The sequence below is a fragment of the Pteropus alecto genome, unplaced genomic scaffold (assembly GCF_000325575.1).
Source record: "Pteropus alecto unplaced genomic scaffold, ASM32557v1 scaffold20, whole genome shotgun sequence".
Lineage (NCBI taxonomy): Eukaryota > Metazoa > Chordata > Mammalia > Chiroptera > Pteropodidae > Pteropus > Pteropus alecto.
The window spans coordinates 11726549-11746248 of NW_006436298.1; the positions used below are offsets into that span (position 1 = coordinate 11726549).

Here is a 19700-nt window from a genome sequence, read left to right on the forward strand (position 1 = left end):
TACATATATATATGTGTGTGTGTCCGCTAGATTTTTAAACCTATCGCAATGACAAAAACATATGGTACTGGGTTAAAAATGAAACATTATCAACAATAAATTAAATTCTTCCTCTAGAAATGCTGCACCAAACTTAAGAACTTAAGGTATCATACATCAGAATTAACAGAAATCACTATCTCAAAAAGATATCTATACTCCCGTGTTGACTGCAGAATTATTTATAGTAGCCAAGACATGGAAACAACCTAAGTGTCTATTAACAGATGAATGTTATTTAGCCGTAAAAACGGAAATCCTGCCATTTGCCACATGGATGGACCTTGAGGGTATTAAGCTAGGTGAAATAAGTCAGACGAAGACAAATACTGCATAGTCTCACTTATATGTGGAATCTAAAATAACCAAACTCATAAAAAGAGAATAGATTGGTGGTTACCAGAGGTGGGGGATGGCGTGGGGAATGGGTGAAGGTGGCCAAATAATAAAAACTTCCAGTTATAAATAAGTTCTGGGGATATAATGTATAGCCTGATGACTACAGTTAACAAAACTGTATTGTATATTTGAAAGCTGCTAAGAAAGTAAACCTTAAAATTTCTCATTACAAGAAAAAAATACTTATAACTATGTTAAATGACTGATGTAAACTAAACTTACTGTGGTAATCATTTTGTAATATATACATATGTCAAATCATGTTGTACACCTTGAATTAATACAATGTTATATGTCAATTCTATCTCAATAAAACGGGGAAAAAATCAAAAGAATTAACCTAACAACATGGGGGAAAAAATCTTTAAAAATATGGTTGGCCTCCTTTGGCTTTAGCTCCTGAACTACCCAGCGCCAAGGGTTTTTATGACCCACTATCCAGACCTCTATCTGCAAGCCTCCCCACCCCAGGTAACCTACACTGAATGCACAGTCCTGGAAACTGAATAGAGTTGCCCTTTTCAAAGGACCTGCTTCCAAACCAGGGAAAAACTCTGGATTGCCTGTGGCATACATATAATTCTACACAGGGCAGAAGGAGGTGATTAAGTATGTGGCTGTGGGGCTAGAGCCTCGTACCCTCTTTTTCCTCTCTTTATCTGTGGGACTCTTGTTTAAAAAAATCAAAATAATTTAATTTTTCTTACAAACTGAAGAACAAACACAAACAGTATTAGAGTAAAATTAAGATGTCTACCAAGCTTTGGAGAGGATGTGGATCAATGAAAGGAACTTGTACAATGCAGCTGAGAATGGAAAACAATACGATCCCTTTGGAAAAGTTTGGCATTATCTTATAAAAGCAGAACATTCACATACCTGTGTGAATGGAACTTTGGAATCAAAGATTCATACCCAAGAAAGATTCTCATACATCATTACCAAAGATATGAACAAGAATGTACATAGAAACAGTAACCAGAACAATACACATGCCCATCGATAGAAGATTGAATAAATTGTGGTATTATCAGACAATGGAATATTACATAACAGTCAAAACAAATATACTACATCTAAATTTAAAAATATGGATGAATCTTACCAACATAACACTAAGTGAAAAATAATAAGTCCCAGAAGATATCCTTTGTATAAATTTAAAAAATAACTAAATGATATACTTAATATACAAATGATAAAATTATGAAAAATAAAAAAGCAAGGTAATAATAAACATAAGATTAAAAATAGTAGTTAACCCAGGTAGAGAGAGGAGCACATAATTAGATATGCTAGTCATTATTAGTTCTTGTGTTAGGCGATGGGCTTATATTGCTAATATATTATTTAAAAATAAATAAATACAGGCCTACAAAAAATAAAAAATGGTCATTCATGAACCAATAATGAGTATGTGGCATAAACCAAGAATTAAGATTAATTCAGTTCTGTGTAACTAAGATCCAAAGAAAGAAAATATTGTTGGGGCAACAATCTGGATCCATTTCTCATAGCAGATCTTAAAACTTCCATCTTTAACTCTACATTCAACAATTTTAAAAGGTCTGTAGCAATATTTATGCCAGTTATGGAGAAAAACTGACTATGGATGAGTTCCGTGTAATGTGATGAACCAAGTACATATTTGGGGAAATTTTCCACAAAAATACCTTAAAAAGTCTTAGCACTTATAGGAGGTCTCAGCTATGGGAAAATATACATGTAAAGGGAAATTTTCTATAAAAAAATACCTTAAAAATAGTATTAGCACTTATAAGGAGTCTCAGCTATGGGAAAATATACATGTAAAACACTTCATTCACTAATAATATAAATATCAGAGTGACTTATCCTCTGTTAGAATTAACTAAAAACAATTCAAGTCTGTCTCCTTCTTTTCATGAACCCAAGTCATTGCTAGTCATCCCAATGTAAATTCTCCATTTCGAATAAGAAAACATCTTACTTGACATCACATGGATCTCAACTCTAACCTCAACATCCATCTAGTCATTCAAACAAACACTGCTGAGTACCTACTATATACTAGACAATATGCTAATAGTACAAACATGGAGTCTTGCACCTCCAGAAGCTCAAAGAGTTGTACAATGCATCTCAAAGTGTGTTTAGAGGAACATATACAAAGTAATTACACAAACATTTGTAACACGCACAATTTCTTGGATCCTGCCCTACACTTATAGAATTAAAATCTTAGGGGGTAGAACCTGGGTAAATGTCTTTTTGAAAAGTACTCGGGTTCTTCTACGTAAAAAATTTTTGAGAATTATTGTTCTAGTAAAGTGCTTCTCAAAATCTTTGGTCTCAAAATACCTTTATACTCTGAAAAATTACCAAGGGACTATAATTCTGATTTCGACACCAATTCAGATGTGTTTTTCCCCCCACACTGAGCAAATTCTGACACAACTGTGTGTTCTACAATTCAACTAAATTCTAACACTACCCACCTGGAGATAGTATCAGTTTCCACAGGTTAAAGGCTCAGTCCCACAAGACTGTCCCTTCTTAGGATGCCAAATTAAAGCCCAAGTTGTTACCTGTGCTTCAGACCAAACTGGCTATAAATCAGAGGTTCCAAGGACCCCCTTCTTTGGTTCAATTAATTTGCTAGCATTGCTCACAGAATTCAGGAAACTAGTGTACTCACTAGATTACTGGTTTATTACAAAGGCTATTAAAGGATACAAATCAACAGTCAGATGAAAAGATTTATAAGGTGAGGTCCTAAGAGCAGGACCCGTGGAGTTGGGGACCAGCACAGCACCATGAAGCTCTTTGAACCCTGTTCTTTTGGGTTTTTATGGTGACTTCATTACACCGGCATGACTGATTAAATCATTGGTCACAGGTTACTGATTCAATTCAACCTCCAGCCCCTTTTCCTGCCCCAGAGGTGAGGTGATGGAACTAAAAGTTCCAGCCCGTCCTTACTAACCTAGTTTCCAAAAGTCGCCTCATTAACATAACAAAAGACACCTTTATCCCTCTCTTTAATTATGAAATTCCCAGGGTTTTAGGAGCTGTGTCAGGAGAGAGGAGGGAGACCAAATATATTATAAATCGCACATCACAGGACTCAAGGAGCTTTTGTTCATGTAAATTATATTTATTAAGTTACTGTACTAGAAATTAAGACTGAGCAATTTTAAATTTTTTAAATTAAAAATTTAAATATATTGTCTACGGCCACACTACCCTGAATGTGCCCGATCTTGTCTGATCTCGGAAGCTAAGCAGGGTCGGGCCTGGTTAGTACTTGGATGGGAGACCATCTTGGAATACCAGGTGCTGAAGGCATTGAAAAAAAAATTTAAATATATTTAATTCATCTAAAATAAACTAAATGCACATGTTAACTATAACCTATTTTTATTGAACATAATAATATTTTCAAAAAAAGCATCTGGCTCTTCCCCTAAGTGGCCTGAGGTGACCTCTGAAAATGGTTTGCTATTCACCTGACCCAGAAACTCTCACAAAATCACGCAAATCAAGAGGTTCAAATCTTTGTGTTTACTTTAAGAACGCTCATGAAACTGCCCAGGCTGTCAAGGGTATGCATATCCAAAAAGCCACCAAGTATCTGAAAGATGTCACTTTACAGAAGCAATGTGTGCCATTCAGTAATTAAAATGGTGGAGTTGGTAGGTGTACCTAGGCCTAGTTGGTAGGTGGGGCTGTACACAGGGTCCTAAAAGAGTACTGAATTTTTGCTGCACATGCTTAAAAATGAAAAGAGTAATACTGAACTTAGGGATTTAGATGTAGATTCTCTGGTCATTGAGCACATCCAAGTGAACAAAGTTCCCAAGATTTGGAGCAGAACTTACAGAGCTCATGGGCAGATTAACCCCGACATAAGCTCCCCCTGCAACTTTGAAAGGGTCCTTACTGAAAAAGAGCAGATTGTTCCTAAACTAGAAGAGGAGGTTGCACAGAAGATATCCCAGAAGAAACGGAAGAAAACAAAAACTTATGGCCCGGTAGTAAATTAAGCATCAAATAAAGTAAAAGCAGGAAAAAAAAAAAAAAGCATCAGGGTTCTCATATCTGTTGCATTCAATCTGTTGCGATATCACATATATATCATCCGGAAAACTCCACTGTACAATTGTGAACAAATGAAAGTGAAAAAGGCAAATTATGTCACAGTATTACTGTGAAAATAACTGTAACCATGCAGATACCCGGAAGGGGTATTAGAGACCCCAACAGATCCTAGAGCACACTTTGGAAACCAGTGATAGGTACGGTGAATGGACCAGATAGCTAACTGTATTTTTAGTACTATTTTAGTGAAAACTACAAAGTTCTTTGAGAACACAGAAAAGGAAGAACTAAGTTTGGAGACGGCTAGGAAACTTTTACAGAGGTGGTGACGTCTGATTTCAGACTTGAGACCGAGTCCTTACATACTAGGCCCCACAAGATCTATACCCTCTCCCTCCTACTTTTTGGAGCGTCTCTTAACCCATCCCTTCTTTCACTTGGTTGCTGCTTCTCAGACTGACCAACTTTGCTTGTTCTTTTTCAAGCTTTCATATTTACTGTTCCTTCTGTCTGAAAGGCTCTTTACCCATATATCTCATGGTTGTTCTTGGCCACACCTGGCCATCCTGAAAGTTAAGGAGAGCTGTATCTCCGTATACCTGCAATCCATTCATGGCCTATTCCTCGGGAAATTCTGCCTCACATTGTTATATATGTGCACTAGGAGCCATATTTAACAAGGTATATGGTAACACCATTTGTAAAAGTAAAAAACTGGGTAGAAAAATAAAACAATATTCATCAACATGAGAATGAAAAAAATACTAGTACATTCATCCAAGAGAATGAATTGGAGCTGTTTCAACATGAATAAATCTCAAAAACAATATGCACAAAAAGTTATAAAAATATTCCTACAGTATGACACCATTTCCAATTGTTAAAATGTTAATTTATATTTTGATAGGTAACACATGACTCAAAATTATAAGAATTTTCTCCCATTTCTGTATATCCTCCAGATATACAGCTTCTCTCAGGAGACAACCAATGACTAGTTTCCTGTCTATCTATCTAAAGTTGTTAAGCAGAACAATACTATAATATGATTTATGTATATCTACATATAAATTAAAAGTTTAAAAATATGCATGGAAATGATAAAGACCAAATTCAAAATAATAATTACTTATAGGCAAAGAGGAAGAGGAACAGACTCAGAAAGCAGTACTCAAATGTATCTAATAAATAAGCAATCTTTGGATCAGTCAGATCTATGATGTTATTAAAATATCAGCTCTATTTGGGCATATAAAACAGCATCACAGCAGGACTTATGTTTGTCTACAAATGTATTACTGGAAATGGAATAGATTATACATATAAACATTAATATTCTAAGGGTTCTGGACTATTTACAAAATTTTCCAAACCTGCTTCCTACAGATTTTCAAATGAAAACACAGAACACATTCATAGACAGAGACAAATACACACATAAAGGGATCAAAAGATCTTTCATTTCCACATTCAACTTGCAGAATATAGCTTGTAGTGGGAAAATCATGATCATGAGTGACTTTAACTTTCTCCCTTCCCAGCCTGAAGAGACATCTGGTTGCCAGCTGTGTAGCTCCTAAGAGTCAGTGCTTGCCAACTACTTGGCAGAAGGTAGTGAAGAGCTGACCACCTATAATCCATTTTAACACTGCCTTTGACTATCACTTTACAGAACTGGATACGTTACAGAAATTCCAAAAGGAGTTGGCTCAATTTCAAGGTAGGAAGTTGGCCATTTTGTCTTTAATTCAAATCAAAGATCATAAAATGAGAGAAGAGAACAAAGCTATTAAAGCGTACGGGAATAATTTACAGGGTTCATTCCTTAACCTATCGCAGATATTGTCCACCATACTTCTTCCCACCGTTACTTTAAATATGAGAAGTGTATAAATAGATGAAGCTAAACTGGGGAAACTGTTATTTCTATGTCTACGTAAGTATATTTGTCAGTCATAGTTTTCACTTTTATGTCAGTATAACATATATATTCAGTGTATGTATAATGTATATCAGTATGGCATATATACATAATACACGAATACATATAATAGCATGGAGTTTTATTTATCTTTGATGTTGTTTTAATGCCTGCTGTACAGTGTGTGTATTATATACACAGTTATATGTCAGAGGTATAAACAAACTTGGGAAGACACTATAGTTTGGAAAGGTGCTTGCTTTATTAAAAAAAAAAAAAATCAATACAATTTCCCCCACAGATTCGTGATGTAAAATTCTATAATCAAGGCTTGTAGATTTGTAATTATGGTATGTCAGCTACATTTAAACAAGAGTGTTAAAAGATTGTTAAAGTTAAACTAACACAATTGCAGTGTGAATTGTCCTAGTCTCATTCTAATCTACTGGTGTCACTTTCATTTAATCAGAGGAAAACTATGGGCCAATGTCAGTGCTATTTCCAAATGCCCAAATGTTCTTTCTTCACACTGGATTTTAAGCCATTACCAATCTAAAATGGTTACAAAAAGATATATTTAAGAAAGTACTTTTAATCAATTAATTCACCACCGTGGACTAGTTTTAGCAGGCTTTATTGAAAACAAGTTGCCTTTAAAGTTATTAACTTTTATGTTAAATAAATGAAAACATTTTGTTCTTGCAGAATTTCTTGAATTTACTATAACTCTAGTAAAAAAAAAACAAACTTACAAACACAAATCCTATTTGAAAACTTATTGTAGATATGTCATTTAACCAAAATACTATAACAACATTTAAAATACCCTATATTTTCACCTACATTAGATGAAAATTATTTTATAAATCACTATTTAAATTAATATTTTAAAAAAGTTATTCTGGCATGGATTCATACTTACGGGATGCATTTAAGTTTTAATTTAAGTAAGGTACAACATTCAATTCACAGCTATACTATGAGCAGACAGTCTCCAAATAACACAGAAAACAGTTACTTTAGCTAGTTACAGAAAAGTTATAAATGCTAATCATCCTAGTTTGGGGTTTTCCCAGTTTTAGCACTGAAGGGTCCACATCCTGGGAAATCCGTTAGTCCCAGGTAAATCCAGGGCAACTGATGCCACCTAGACATAAAAGAAAGGGGTGGGGGTGGGGAGATAGGATTTTACAGTTCTGCACTAAAGAAGAAAATTGGAATAATATCTGGTAACATCCTGCTAGGGCTGCCAGATAAGCTGTGAGCCAGTCAAGGATAACAGGAGGTCTAAGCAATCTTCCTGAAACATGGATCCAAATCTTTATAAAGAGCCTGCCAGACTCAAACCTACCAACTAATATCCACTAACAGTGAGTCGCATATAATTACCCATCCAGCTCCTAGTGCACACATCTCTCTAGTTTCACAGCCAGAATTAGTCCTGTAAAAACAATCCTGTTTCTGGGGAGGGGATATTTAAGAAGTCCTAGGAGTCAGAGGCTCAGGACCAAGTCAGCCTCACTGCTGTCCAATTCTCACCTTGGAAGCCATTCCTAGTAACTGGACTCTTTCCTTGCTCCTAAGGATCTAACCTCTCTCTTCAAATCCATTTCCACAAATTGGATACTTTGCCTTTGTTACCATGTGAAGTAACAAAGTTTCTTTAAAACCGGGGAACTGTAGGGCTTCTCCCTATTTTCCTAAGGCCCAAAATAATGCCCTTGAAACCTCCTTCTATTCCTTTCTAATATGGTTGCCACCCACTAGACTGCCTTCACCATTTTGCCAACATGCTGAAACACCCATTTTCCACTCATTGTTTGAGCTCCCTGATGCTAAATACCACCATCTATTTATCGCTTCTTTCCATACTCCCATAACATTCCACCTGCCTGTACAGATTTCTTCCTAAAACCCACTACAGGGAACTTCTGGATCACCTGAAGTATTCTGGCAGATCTGATTAGACACCAAACTCTAAGAATGCACCATCCCTAGTAATAGTCCACCCAAACTGAACTCTTGAACTAATACTTAGAATATGTTTTTAGTGGCTCTCTATTCCTGGAGAGGAAAATAAAGGAATTGGGGGCATGAAAGATGACTTTAAATCTCTTCCAAATATAAGTTGTGACTTCTGAAGAGAAATGAAGCTATGGGAAATGAACTTCTGACTAGAAAAATGGTGCTGAAAATAGAAATTGGTTTTTAGACCATTGCTTTAAGAAACCAATGAACAGAATCTTGTTCACAAAACCAAGAACATGTTTGAACCATGAAACTAATCAAGAATCTTTGAAATTAAATTTGGAGAGAGGAGAAAAATGCATACCTTTAAAAACTTTTTATTATGAAAAATTTTAAACATATATAGAGAATATAATGATGGCCCATGATCAGTCAGCCCCAGCAATCATTAATATGTCATCCTATTTGCCTCATCTATTTTCTTCCTTTGCTGAGATAAAATGTAGAATTTTAGAAATAGGACACTAAGACATAAGATGAAAAAAGTCATAATAAAATAAATTTTAGGAGAAAAAGAACAGAAGAGTAGAGAACATTATTTACAGATTAAATGGTCATCTAACAAGGCAAAATGAGTAATAAACAGCTAAAATAAAAATTTTAGTTTTTTTTTTTTAAAAAAACACATCTCATTGTAGTACTTATGGGAAAGCTCTACACCAAAATGTCAACAGAAAAGCCATGAAAAAAACGTATAGCAGACATTTCCATTAATTAATAAGCACTTTGACATATGGTAAATTATAAAGGTTTCACAAAAATAATGTATTAACTTTAGAATCAAAATTCAAGTTTGATATGCTCCTTTCTGAAACAAGCTGAAAATAAAACTTTATTTCCATTCAGTTTCTATAAGTACATTGAAGTTTTTGAAAGCCTAAAAACTTAGCTAATTATCTGAGTTTGTTTTCTCTAGAATATGTACTGTAAGCATATAACTAATTGAACTGAATAATTTCATAAACTAGTATAGATCATTAGGTTGAGAAATGACAAGGTCATACAGGTAATTAATGGGAAACGGCCATTAGAAGTCATTTCTCGAGACTTTCAGTTTAAAGCACTCTTTTAAATCTTTCGCCAAATAGATTTACTAAAATGATATAACCAAAGTCTAGCGAAAGTGAATGACAAAACCTTGAAGTGAGTGACAGCGCACATTTTTAAAAAATACTTTTTTAAAGTGTTGTACTTCAAAAAGACAGTTGTAGAGCAGAAACTTTGGTTCTTTTCCTTGTTCTGCCATGAACTGGTACAGTGATATAAGACAAGTTTGGTTTTTCTACTTTAACTTCATTAAACCTGTTTTTCATCTGTAAAATGGGAATACAAACAATATTAGCTACCATTTATTAGCCACTGGCTATTTGCCACATACTATGTTAGACAGCATAGCAGACATTCCTTGCAACAACTGCATGAGGTAGGTACTTACTTCATTTCACATATGAGGAAACTGAGGCACCGTGTAAAGGAATATATTCAACAATACATTATAAATGGCAGAATCAAGATTTGAACCCAAGCAGTCTAACTTCAGAAATGTCTGTGCATTTAATTCGGAGACGGTATCTTAAAAAGTAAATTTATTCTTCCCTTTGCCTTGTCCTTCCTCTGGTGGAAATACTTTTAAAGGGACAAAAGGTGGGCAAAGAGGAAGAAGCCAGCTGGCTAGGATCAGACATTTCTACTGCAAAATAACCTGCTTCTTCCTAAGTTATCTTTTCTCTTGGAATGCCTCATCAAAAAGTTTGATCTTCTTGGCTCTGAACAACGAAGTTCTAATATGCATGGAGGCGTCTAACAACAATCAAGAATTAGAGCGAATTACAGGACTGGACTACCTAGGATGGTTATTTAAACAACACCCCACAACCTCTGGGGCGAGCTTCGGGAAAGTGGACTGGGGAGAGTTAGCCCACAGAAGTTTGATGAGTGTGCTGGAAGTTCACGCCCCAGTTGTTAAAGACTGCGAGTCCCGCCTGCCATGTTAGATCACCGGGCGCCGACAAGGTCTCATTTTTGATGAGGGCCGGGCTCTTCGCGTACCCCCGAAACTTCAGAACGGGCTTGCGCGTCCACCTGAGGGCAGGTGATGGAGTGAACCCGCCTCCCTCCCGGCAGGTGGGCGGAGAGACCCGGGCCGCGCGCACATAAGGGCACCGCCAGAGCTCGGGCCGGCCTCGCGATCGCGGCCACCGCCCCTCCTGATCCCCGACCGCGGCGCCCGAGGGGCGGGGCTGCCGCCACCCTAGCCGCTCGACCGTAAGGGCTTTGGGGGAGAGGAAGGAGAGGGAATGCCGGCCCGCAGGCTCCGGCATCGGCGCGCCCCGTCCGTCCCTGCCCCGTCTCCGCCGGCCGCGGAGCCTCAGGTGAGGCCTGCAGTCCGGCGGCCGCCTCGGGCCTGCACGCCGCTCAGCCTCTCGGGCCGCCATGAGGCGAGGGAGAGGAGGCGCTGGCGGCTCCTTACCGCTTCACCACGCCGGTTTTGATCTTGATCTGTCTCACACGAGGATCGGCCATGGTCCCTCGGGTGCCGCAGGAAGGAGGGGCAGAGAGCCGGGGCAACCGAGCGGAGAGTGCGCGCGAGACGGCGGTTGTGTCGGCGTAGGCGCCGCGGCCCCGTGCGCATGCGCAGACCCTGGCGCGGGCCCGGCGCCCCTGCCAGACCCAGGGGCGGGGGTCGCGGGTCCCGGAAAAGGAGCTCTTCGCGCCTGCCGTCTGCCTCCCACCTCCGCTCAGTTCCCGCGTCGCAGAACCCGCCCTTGTCTCACTCGGACGGCCCTCCTTTTCGTGCTCGAACAGCCCTCATTTTAGTGTGGACACAAGTTATACTTTTCCCGGTGTCCACAGCCTGGGCGTTCCGGGAAACTTCGGTATCTCCCCACGTAGATTGGTTTGGCCGTGACATTGCGAGATTATCCGCTTAATGGACGGAGTGACCTAAAAGTCGTATTAAGGATATTTTCGGTGTCATTATCTGGTGTCAAATGGAACAAAGGATAGTGTGTTTAATAAAATCAACTACCAACATGCACAGTCAAGAAAATCCCTCGTAAAAAAAAAAAAGAGAGAGAGATAGTTATAGATATGCACCTCAAAAGAAATGAATATAGGACTTATTCGAATAATCATCACCTCTGGTTTATCTTAAATATTCAACTTACAAAAATGTGTGTGGCACCAAAAACCTTGCGCTTCGTGGTCAGGCAGACAGACTGACATGCCGGGTTCCATCCTTTAACAACTAGATGACATTGGGCATGTAAGCTACTTAACTTCCCTGCTGAGCCCGTTGCCTTGTATGCAAAATAGAAATAATCCCACTTTACAGAATAGATATGAAGATTAAAGCTCAATGCCTGATGCACAGTAGATACTCAATAACTTTTGACCATTGATTTATATTTCCATAAAAAACGTGTCTGTTGCATAAAATGAGGTACACCTCCATTCAGCCTCTTCCTGATGGAATCCGCCAAGGAACGCAGGGGAGAGCGGCCTCCTTTGTTTTCCTTTTCCTTGGTATCATTGTTCAAAGACAACTACCTAACTTTTCCCTTCCCAAAAAAACTTGATTTACTCATTCTGGTTTTCACGGCTAGCACTGGAACACCTTCTCACCTTGCTAGTCCAAGACCCTTATTTTAAATCCAAGATCAAAACCCACCTCCTGGAGAAAGTCTATCATGAGAGCCCCCTGTCTCTTCAATGTTCCCTGGATGCTTAGGAATCGCCCAATATTAATGTTTTATTTTTGGCATATTTCTTTTAAAAACTATTGTTTGAGTCCTTAACGAGGGTGTACGAACTCTCCTAGTAGGATTATAAGTATCTTTAGAGGCAAGAATCTTGTCTTCCATAAATCTTCCTCCTCTAACCTCCACCTGTGTTCTGTACACAGCAGGTGCTAAATTCAATAACTATTGTTGTCCAACTGGCTGGCACACTGAAATACAATTTCAAGCGATACAGAAGAGCTATGAAATACTGGGGGATGTGGGAGTGTGTGGAGTAAAAACAAAACAAACAAACCCAGCAGATTCACCAAAGGAAAATGCTACAATTAGAACTCCAGTAGATAATTAAAATTTAGTTACTGGGCAGCCCCATAAGGCAAAGAAACAACAGCACAAAAGATTGTGCAGCTAGGGCTCTTGTTACTGTCAAGGATCTTCCTCAGTCTGGCAATAAAAGCCATGTAAGTCTTCATATTTTCCTTTTTGCCTCAGTTTCCAGAAGCTTAGAGCTCAGTTTTGTGTTGATTTGCAGTTTCTCTCAGCCTATGTTTTCTGATATAAAAACACCAATTCTCCCTCAACTCTCAACTCTAGTTCTACCCTTTTGCCATTGTTTTAATGATTTTGCATCTGTAATTTTACCGTAAAGCACTAATAAATAAATGCAAAACATCAGCCAAAAGACTGCTGCTGCTGTGTGTACCTGGGCCCGTGCCCAGGCCCTTCTGGACAGTTTATCTGTGTCTATGTGTACTTACATTTTGTGCTGGAGGCTGTAGGTTAAGATCAGGGAGTTTGGCCCCACCCCTAAGGATAAGGGATCAGGTGGAAATGCTCTCAGTGTGAGGAGTTTCTGTGGTGGTGAAGAGCTTTGACTCTGGGGCCCAACTGCTAGGGTTCCATCCTAGCTCTGCTTCTCACTGTGCAAACTTGGATAAGTTACTAACCTCTTTATGTGCCAGTGTCTTCATCTGTAAAATGTGGGTGTTAATGATAATAGTGCTAGTACTTAGAAAGCCTCATACAAAGTATTTATTAAATACCTAAGTCATCTGGGAAAGAGGTCCTGAATAGGAAACTAAGAATGTTAGTAGCATGCGCATTCATATGAATACAGAAATGTACATGTTATCATTAATGAGATCTTATCAAATTCATGTTTGTTAACTCAATATAAAAAGACCTCTGTTAAATTTATTCACCACTGTATCCCATCATGTAGCAATGCCTGGCATATCACAGATACTCAGTAAATGTTTCTTGAATGAATAAATGCTGCTTTAAAACTTTTTTCCCTTTACTATCTCATGGAGCCTTCTCATTCCAGCAAGAGGGCTACTAAGATAATCTGAAACATCCCCTCCCTCACATACACTCGTCATCTTTTTCTGGGTCTTGCTCTTTTGAGTCTGAACTTTGAGGTAGACCTACAGAAGGTCTTTTCTTGTTACTAGAGTATTAGCCGTAGGACTACAAACCATGAGAAAGTACTAACCATAGGAGGCCTGCAGGATCAACACAATTCCAGAGACAACCTAGGGCATTTGAAATAGAAACTATGTAAGTTGTATTTCTCAGCGTTTGGCACCCTTTTGCTCTGTTAACCCTAAACCTTAATTGAGTTCTTTTTAAATATTCCAGCCTGGGCCTCAGGTGAACTATAAGAATGAATCTGTAGGGGACTCTAAAATGGATAAGTTAATCAACATTGGAGATCCCCAGGACTGGGAGAATCTGACAGAACAAGGGGAAAATCTATCCATCTCCTCCTTGAGTGACAATTCTTCCACTGCTAATCTTGAAGGGCTTAGGTACTATTTTATTAAAGAATACTGCAGATTCTCTTACAAATACAGGTTGCTTTCCCATATACTTACAGGGCTATAAACTCAGTCTAACCACCCCTGCCATTCTCCCCCAATTGACTCCAAGTTCCTTAAGATTAGAGACCATGTTACATTCACCTTAGTCTCCCTAGCACCAAGCTTAATGCCTAGTGCTTACTAGATACACAGCAAGAATTTGCTGAGTTAAAAAACAAAAGGTCAAATATGGCACTGAGATAGATTTCTACTTTTGATGAAAACAAAAAGACCGGTCATGTTATTACCCTCCTGGAACTCTGAGGTAACCTGAGTGCAAGGAGACTTAGATAGCGCTCATGTGCAGTTGCTCAAATGTTGTACTTCTGTTTAATAAAACTGATGGCCAATTGAAGAAGATACCCTGGAGAGGTTACTTAATAAAGAAGTACTATTGGTAAAAAATTATTTTTGTGAAATGTCTGTGATAATTACCCCAGGTGCTTGAAAAACTTGAAATATTTCCTTCATCATTAGGAATTACACCTCTTCTGAAGAGATCCCCTTTCTTCCCTGCCACTCGTATATCTTTTCAAATTCTCTTGGCCCTCTCTCTTACTGGAGCACTGCACTAGTACTCAATCATATTCAGGCTTTGACTAGCATTTGACCAGCATTTCATGAGTACAACTTGACAGTTCCTTACTTCAGGCCTGGGCCATGAGCCCCACCGAGATAGGAGACAGGCATGGAAAACGGCTCAGTACACATGTATGCACGACCCAGGAGTATAGGGAAAGGGAGCCTATGGATCAATACTCCTCCTTTTCATTCTCAGGCCATGGGCAATTTTGAGATATATTTCATAAGGCTCTTCAGAAGATCCCATGGAATCAAGGACCAATCACCAGTAGCAATAGAAAAATCAGTAATCCACGCTTGCATTTGCTTTTCTTCTTTCCCTGTTTCATTTATCCATTCCTCACTCCTAGCCTCCAGAATGATTTTCCAAATATGTGGGGTAGTAATATACTGCACTTGGGAATACTGTTCTAACTCATTAATCCAGTGATTCAGAAGACCGCCAGCTTTTAGTGGGGCACAGAGCAAGAATGGTCTAGGCTGCAGTGCAAGCTTCTGTGCTTTCCAGGAGATGTGACCCAGTAAATACAATGATGTTGACATATCTTGTAGGTTAGGATGCTATGTGGAGTCTCTAGTAAACCCTAAAAGGTGAGTAGCATACAGGCCATGACTACTTGAGGTAGAAGTCAATATTAAAATTTTACTACTGTTTAAAGCCTTCTCCATACTATGCTTTCTACTCTGCTTATAAACTGTTAGTGGCATCTGTGATAGACACTATTAACTGGCTTACCCAACATTCATTCTCCAAACCCTTCTTTTTTACCTACTTCCATTGTAGGGCTACTTTAACAACTTCCCCTGCAGCTAGAGGTGACCAGATGCACAGTTCTGGGCAAATAGATAAAGGTGGAAATATATAGGTGGTTGCTGAAAATGCTTTTGATTTCTTGATAAAAAGGATACAGAGAACTGCCCTTTTCCTACTTTTTCCATGAAAGTAGATGGAATAATGAGTTTAAATATCCATCTTTCAACCATGAGAGAAAGACAAACATTTTAGAGACAGCAGTCCTACCATTGAGCTGCTGAATGAAAATCAGCACCTTTCTATCTCTAGTCATCTTATGTGAGAAAAATTCTTATGTATTTAAGCCACTGTTTATGAGATTTCTCTTATTAACAGCCCAAAGGATTTTCTAACGGATACAGAATCCATTACAGCTCCATGTGTATGTCTCTTTGTTGAGGAGAGGGGAAGATATAGCTATTGCATCTCCAGAAGAAAGATGCCTTATGGAAAGATGTTTTTATGGAAACAAAAATATTTCTAATTGGAGTCCTAGAGCGTCAGTTCTCTATGGTGTTGGAAGCTTCTTGCCTGTCGGCCTGTATGCACCTGTACGCATCTGTATGACTATACCCAACAAACAACCCAAAGCTATGAGGCTTACCCCACCCACCCTGGACAGGGCTGTTCCCAGGAGAGCAATCAGCCCTATGGACAGCAGAGTTACAGTGGTTACAGCCAGTCAGCGACATTTCAGGCTATGGCCAGAGCAGCTTTGTTCTTATGGCAGACCCAGAACACAAACTGTGGCACTCAGCCGGTTCCCCAGGGATGTGAAAAAAAAGGCTATGGCAGACAGAGTTCTCAATCATCTTACAGGCAGCAGTCCTCCTCTCTGGCTATGGCCAGAAGCCAGCTCCTAGCAGCACCTTGGGAAGTTACGGTAGACAGGCAGCCCCAGGATGGGGGCTATGGTCAGCAGTCTGGCTGTGGTAGACAACAGCAAAGCTATGGACAGCAGCAAAGTTCCTATAATCCTCCTCAGGGCTACAGACAGCAGAACCAGTACAACAGTAGCAGTGGCGGTGGCGGAAAGGGTGGTGGAGTTAACTATGGTCAGGATCAATGCCCCATGAGTGGTGGTGGCAGTGGCGGCAGTTATGGCAATCAAGACCAGAGTGGTGGTGGCCAGCAGTGGCTACGGGAAAGGCCAGCAGGACTGAGGGGGCTGTGGCTGGGGTGGCGGTCGTGGTTACAACCGCAGCAGTGGTAGCTATGAACCCAGAGGGGGCGGAGGTGGCTGTGGAAGCAGAGGCAGCATGGACAAAAGTGACCGTGGTGGTTTTAATAACTTTGGTGGTCCTCAGGACCAAGGATCATGGCATGACTCTGAACAAGATAATTCAGTCAACAACACCATTTTCATACAAAGCCTGGGAGAAAATGTTACAATTGAGTCTGGGGCTGATTACTTTAAGCAGATTGGTATTATTAAGACAAATAACAGGACAGCCCATGATTAATCTATACACAGACAGGGAAATAGGCAAGCGGAAGGGAGAGGCAACGGTATCATTTGATGACCTACCTTCTGCTAAAGCAGTTATTGACTCGTTTGATGGTAAAGAATCTTCTGAGAATCTTATCAAGGTCTCATTTGCTACTCAGCCAACAAATTTCAATCCAGGTGGTCGCAATGGTCGTGGAAGCCGAGGGCTAAGAAGACCCGTGGGCCGTGGAGGATATGGAGGTGGTGGCAGTGGTGGTGGCAGCTGGGGAGGATTCCCCAGTGGAGCCGGTGGTGGTAGACAGCAGTGGGCTGGGGACTGGAAGTGTCCTAATCCTATATGTTAGAAAATCAACTTCTCTTAGAGGAATGAATGCAAGCAGTGTAAGACCTCTAAACCAGATGGTCCAGAGGTAGACCAGTAGGCTCTCCTATGCAGGGTAGTTATGGAGATGATTGTCATGGTGGCAGAGGCAGCTATGATCAGGGTGGCTACTGAGGCTGAGGCAGGAACCATGGGGGCTTTCCGAGGGGGCTAGGGTGGTGGAGACAGAGGTGACTTAGGTCCTGGCAAGATGGACTCCAGGGGTGACCACAGACAGAATCGCTGAGAGAGGCCAAATTAGCCTGGCTCCTAAGGTTCTGGAACAGCTTTTCTTCTATACCCAGTGTTACTCTCATTATTTTGTAACCTTGCAACTCCTGATCACCTACGGGTTTTTAGTGTCTGACTGTGTAATTATAACCATATCTCTGGTTCCCATTAAAAACCATCGTTTTAGTTAAAAAAAAACAAAAACAAAAAAAAACTCCAACTGTGGCTTTCATAATATGCTGTGTTCTCATTGTATACATGTATTAAACATATAGTTTAAATGCCCACTGGTCACAGAGTATAGATGTTGGAGGGCTACATGTTTTAGACAACAGGAGTTCCATACAGGTATTAAGAGAATATAATCCTTTAGCCACTAATTTACAGAAGGCCCTATTTATAGCTGAATAGGTATCTGATATAACAATTCATTGTTCTGACACATATTGCAATCATCATGTACAGTTTTTAATGCTTCATCTTACATTAGCTTGGCCCATGGTCTAATGCCATGTAACATAAATTTTGCCAAAAGGAATGACATTACATGACACTGACTTTTAAAAGACACACACTATTTTTTCAGATCACATACCTTTTATCCATGAGTGCCCAATTCAAAAATCAAGCTGGCAGACAAAAGTGGAGTGAATGTCTAGCCTCAAAGCAGCATATTTATCTTGAGTAGTTTTGCACATTTCTACCTGTAGTCAATGATTCCATTCCATTTTTATGTTGAAATGCACGAGCAACATTAATGGACCTTTTTTTGTCACCTGAAGTAAGATTTTTATTCAGGGTCAATCAAGAGAGACCTGAGAGGTGTTTTTGGATTACATGCTACAGATAAAATCTTTTTATATGTTTATCATGAGCTATCTATGACTTTTCTATTTGAAACTCTCAGCAAAATATTTATGATTATTTTATGTTTATCCTTTCTATGACTATTCCTTGCAGTAAGGTATCTTTTTCAGTTGTGAAATATTTTCAGTTGTCATTGCATACTCTTTTTTGATATTAATAGGAAATGAAACACAAAAAGAATAAGGACTTGGGGGCAACAGATTATAGTTTCTAGATTACCAAAAGAATACTTTAAATACTGGTTCACAAAGATCCATTCATATAGGTTTTTAAATTTAAATTATTTACTTCTTTGTGAAATTATCTTCTAACAGAGTTTCTCGTCCATTATAGTAAACTACTTAAGGCCTGGAGAATTCTTCTTGGGTTATAAACTTAGGGTTAAAAAAAAATTAAGCTCTCACCTGTGAAAGCTTACTAGGATTCTGCAGAAAAGTCTGCCAAGGGGGAGGAAGTCTTTGTGAAATAGTTTTTCCCCTAATATTTTAAGGTAATATAAAGCTGTTACTTCTTAATTGAAGAAAGGAATTTCATTTCAACTTCCACATTTCAATTTCCACAACTTCTAATTCCAACATTACCAACTTAATATTTAATTATTGTATTGTTATTTCATTATTACTACAATTATTTGTCTTCCCTTATTACCACATATTTTGCACATATATGTGTGGGTGTGATTGCATTTAATTATATAATTGAGATTTTTAAGAATTCTTTTTGTATAAGAGTTATATGCTTCCAAATGATTTGGGAACTGTAAAGCTGATAGAATTCAACCAATTCTCCTCGAAAATTTAATCACATAAAAAAAAAAATCAGAGTAACGGAATTCAATAAAGACCGTGGTTGAATTCAATACAACAACTGCAAGTCTATATGACTCCAAGTAACCAGTAATTAATGACTGATTTTTTTCTCCCACTCTTTACTCGAATGTTTTGGCATTCAGTCATGCAGTGACGCTCCTGAAATGATTAAAAGCAGGGCTTTGGCTAACACACGTTCTTATTGGATAATTTGAGCAACTTACTAATTCTCTCTGAGACTTAGTTTCCTCAACTGTGAAATGGAGATAAAATATCTGCCACAGAGGGTTGTGTTTGTTGTGAAATTATATGACAATGTATGTATAGGATCTAGCACAATGCTTAGCACAGCATAAGTACTCAAAAATGCTAACTATTATTATTATCTCTACTCATGTAGGCAAAGAAAAAAATTATCCACAATTGATGCTTTTTAGTGAAATTAAATTGTGGAGCAAGTTTATTTTTTTTAGTGAAATAACAAAGGATTCCAAAAGAAAACCAGTGCTTTTCCATAGGGTTCTAAGTTGAGATATGA

The 19700-nt window shown here is 38.9% G+C and overlaps 1 protein-coding gene and 2 pseudogenes across 1 annotated transcript in view; 2 read left to right on the forward strand and 1 right to left on the reverse strand.

The window, feature by feature from the left end:
- Window positions 1-11119, reverse strand: part of TBCA (tubulin folding cofactor A) — a 59893-nt gene extending 48774 nt beyond the window's left edge. Inside the window, exon 1 of the mRNA XM_006913169.3 lies at window positions 10938-11119. Coding sequence (XP_006913231.1) covers window positions 10938-10990 — 53 coding nt within the window. The 5' untranslated portion in view covers window positions 10991-11119. The remainder of the gene's footprint in view (window positions 1-10937) is intronic.
- On the forward strand, window positions 3647-3765 carry LOC112481010 (annotated as a pseudogene).
- LOC102886746 lies at window positions 11098-17517 on the forward strand (annotated as a pseudogene).
- The last annotated feature ends 2183 nt before the right edge of the window (window positions 17518-19700 follow it).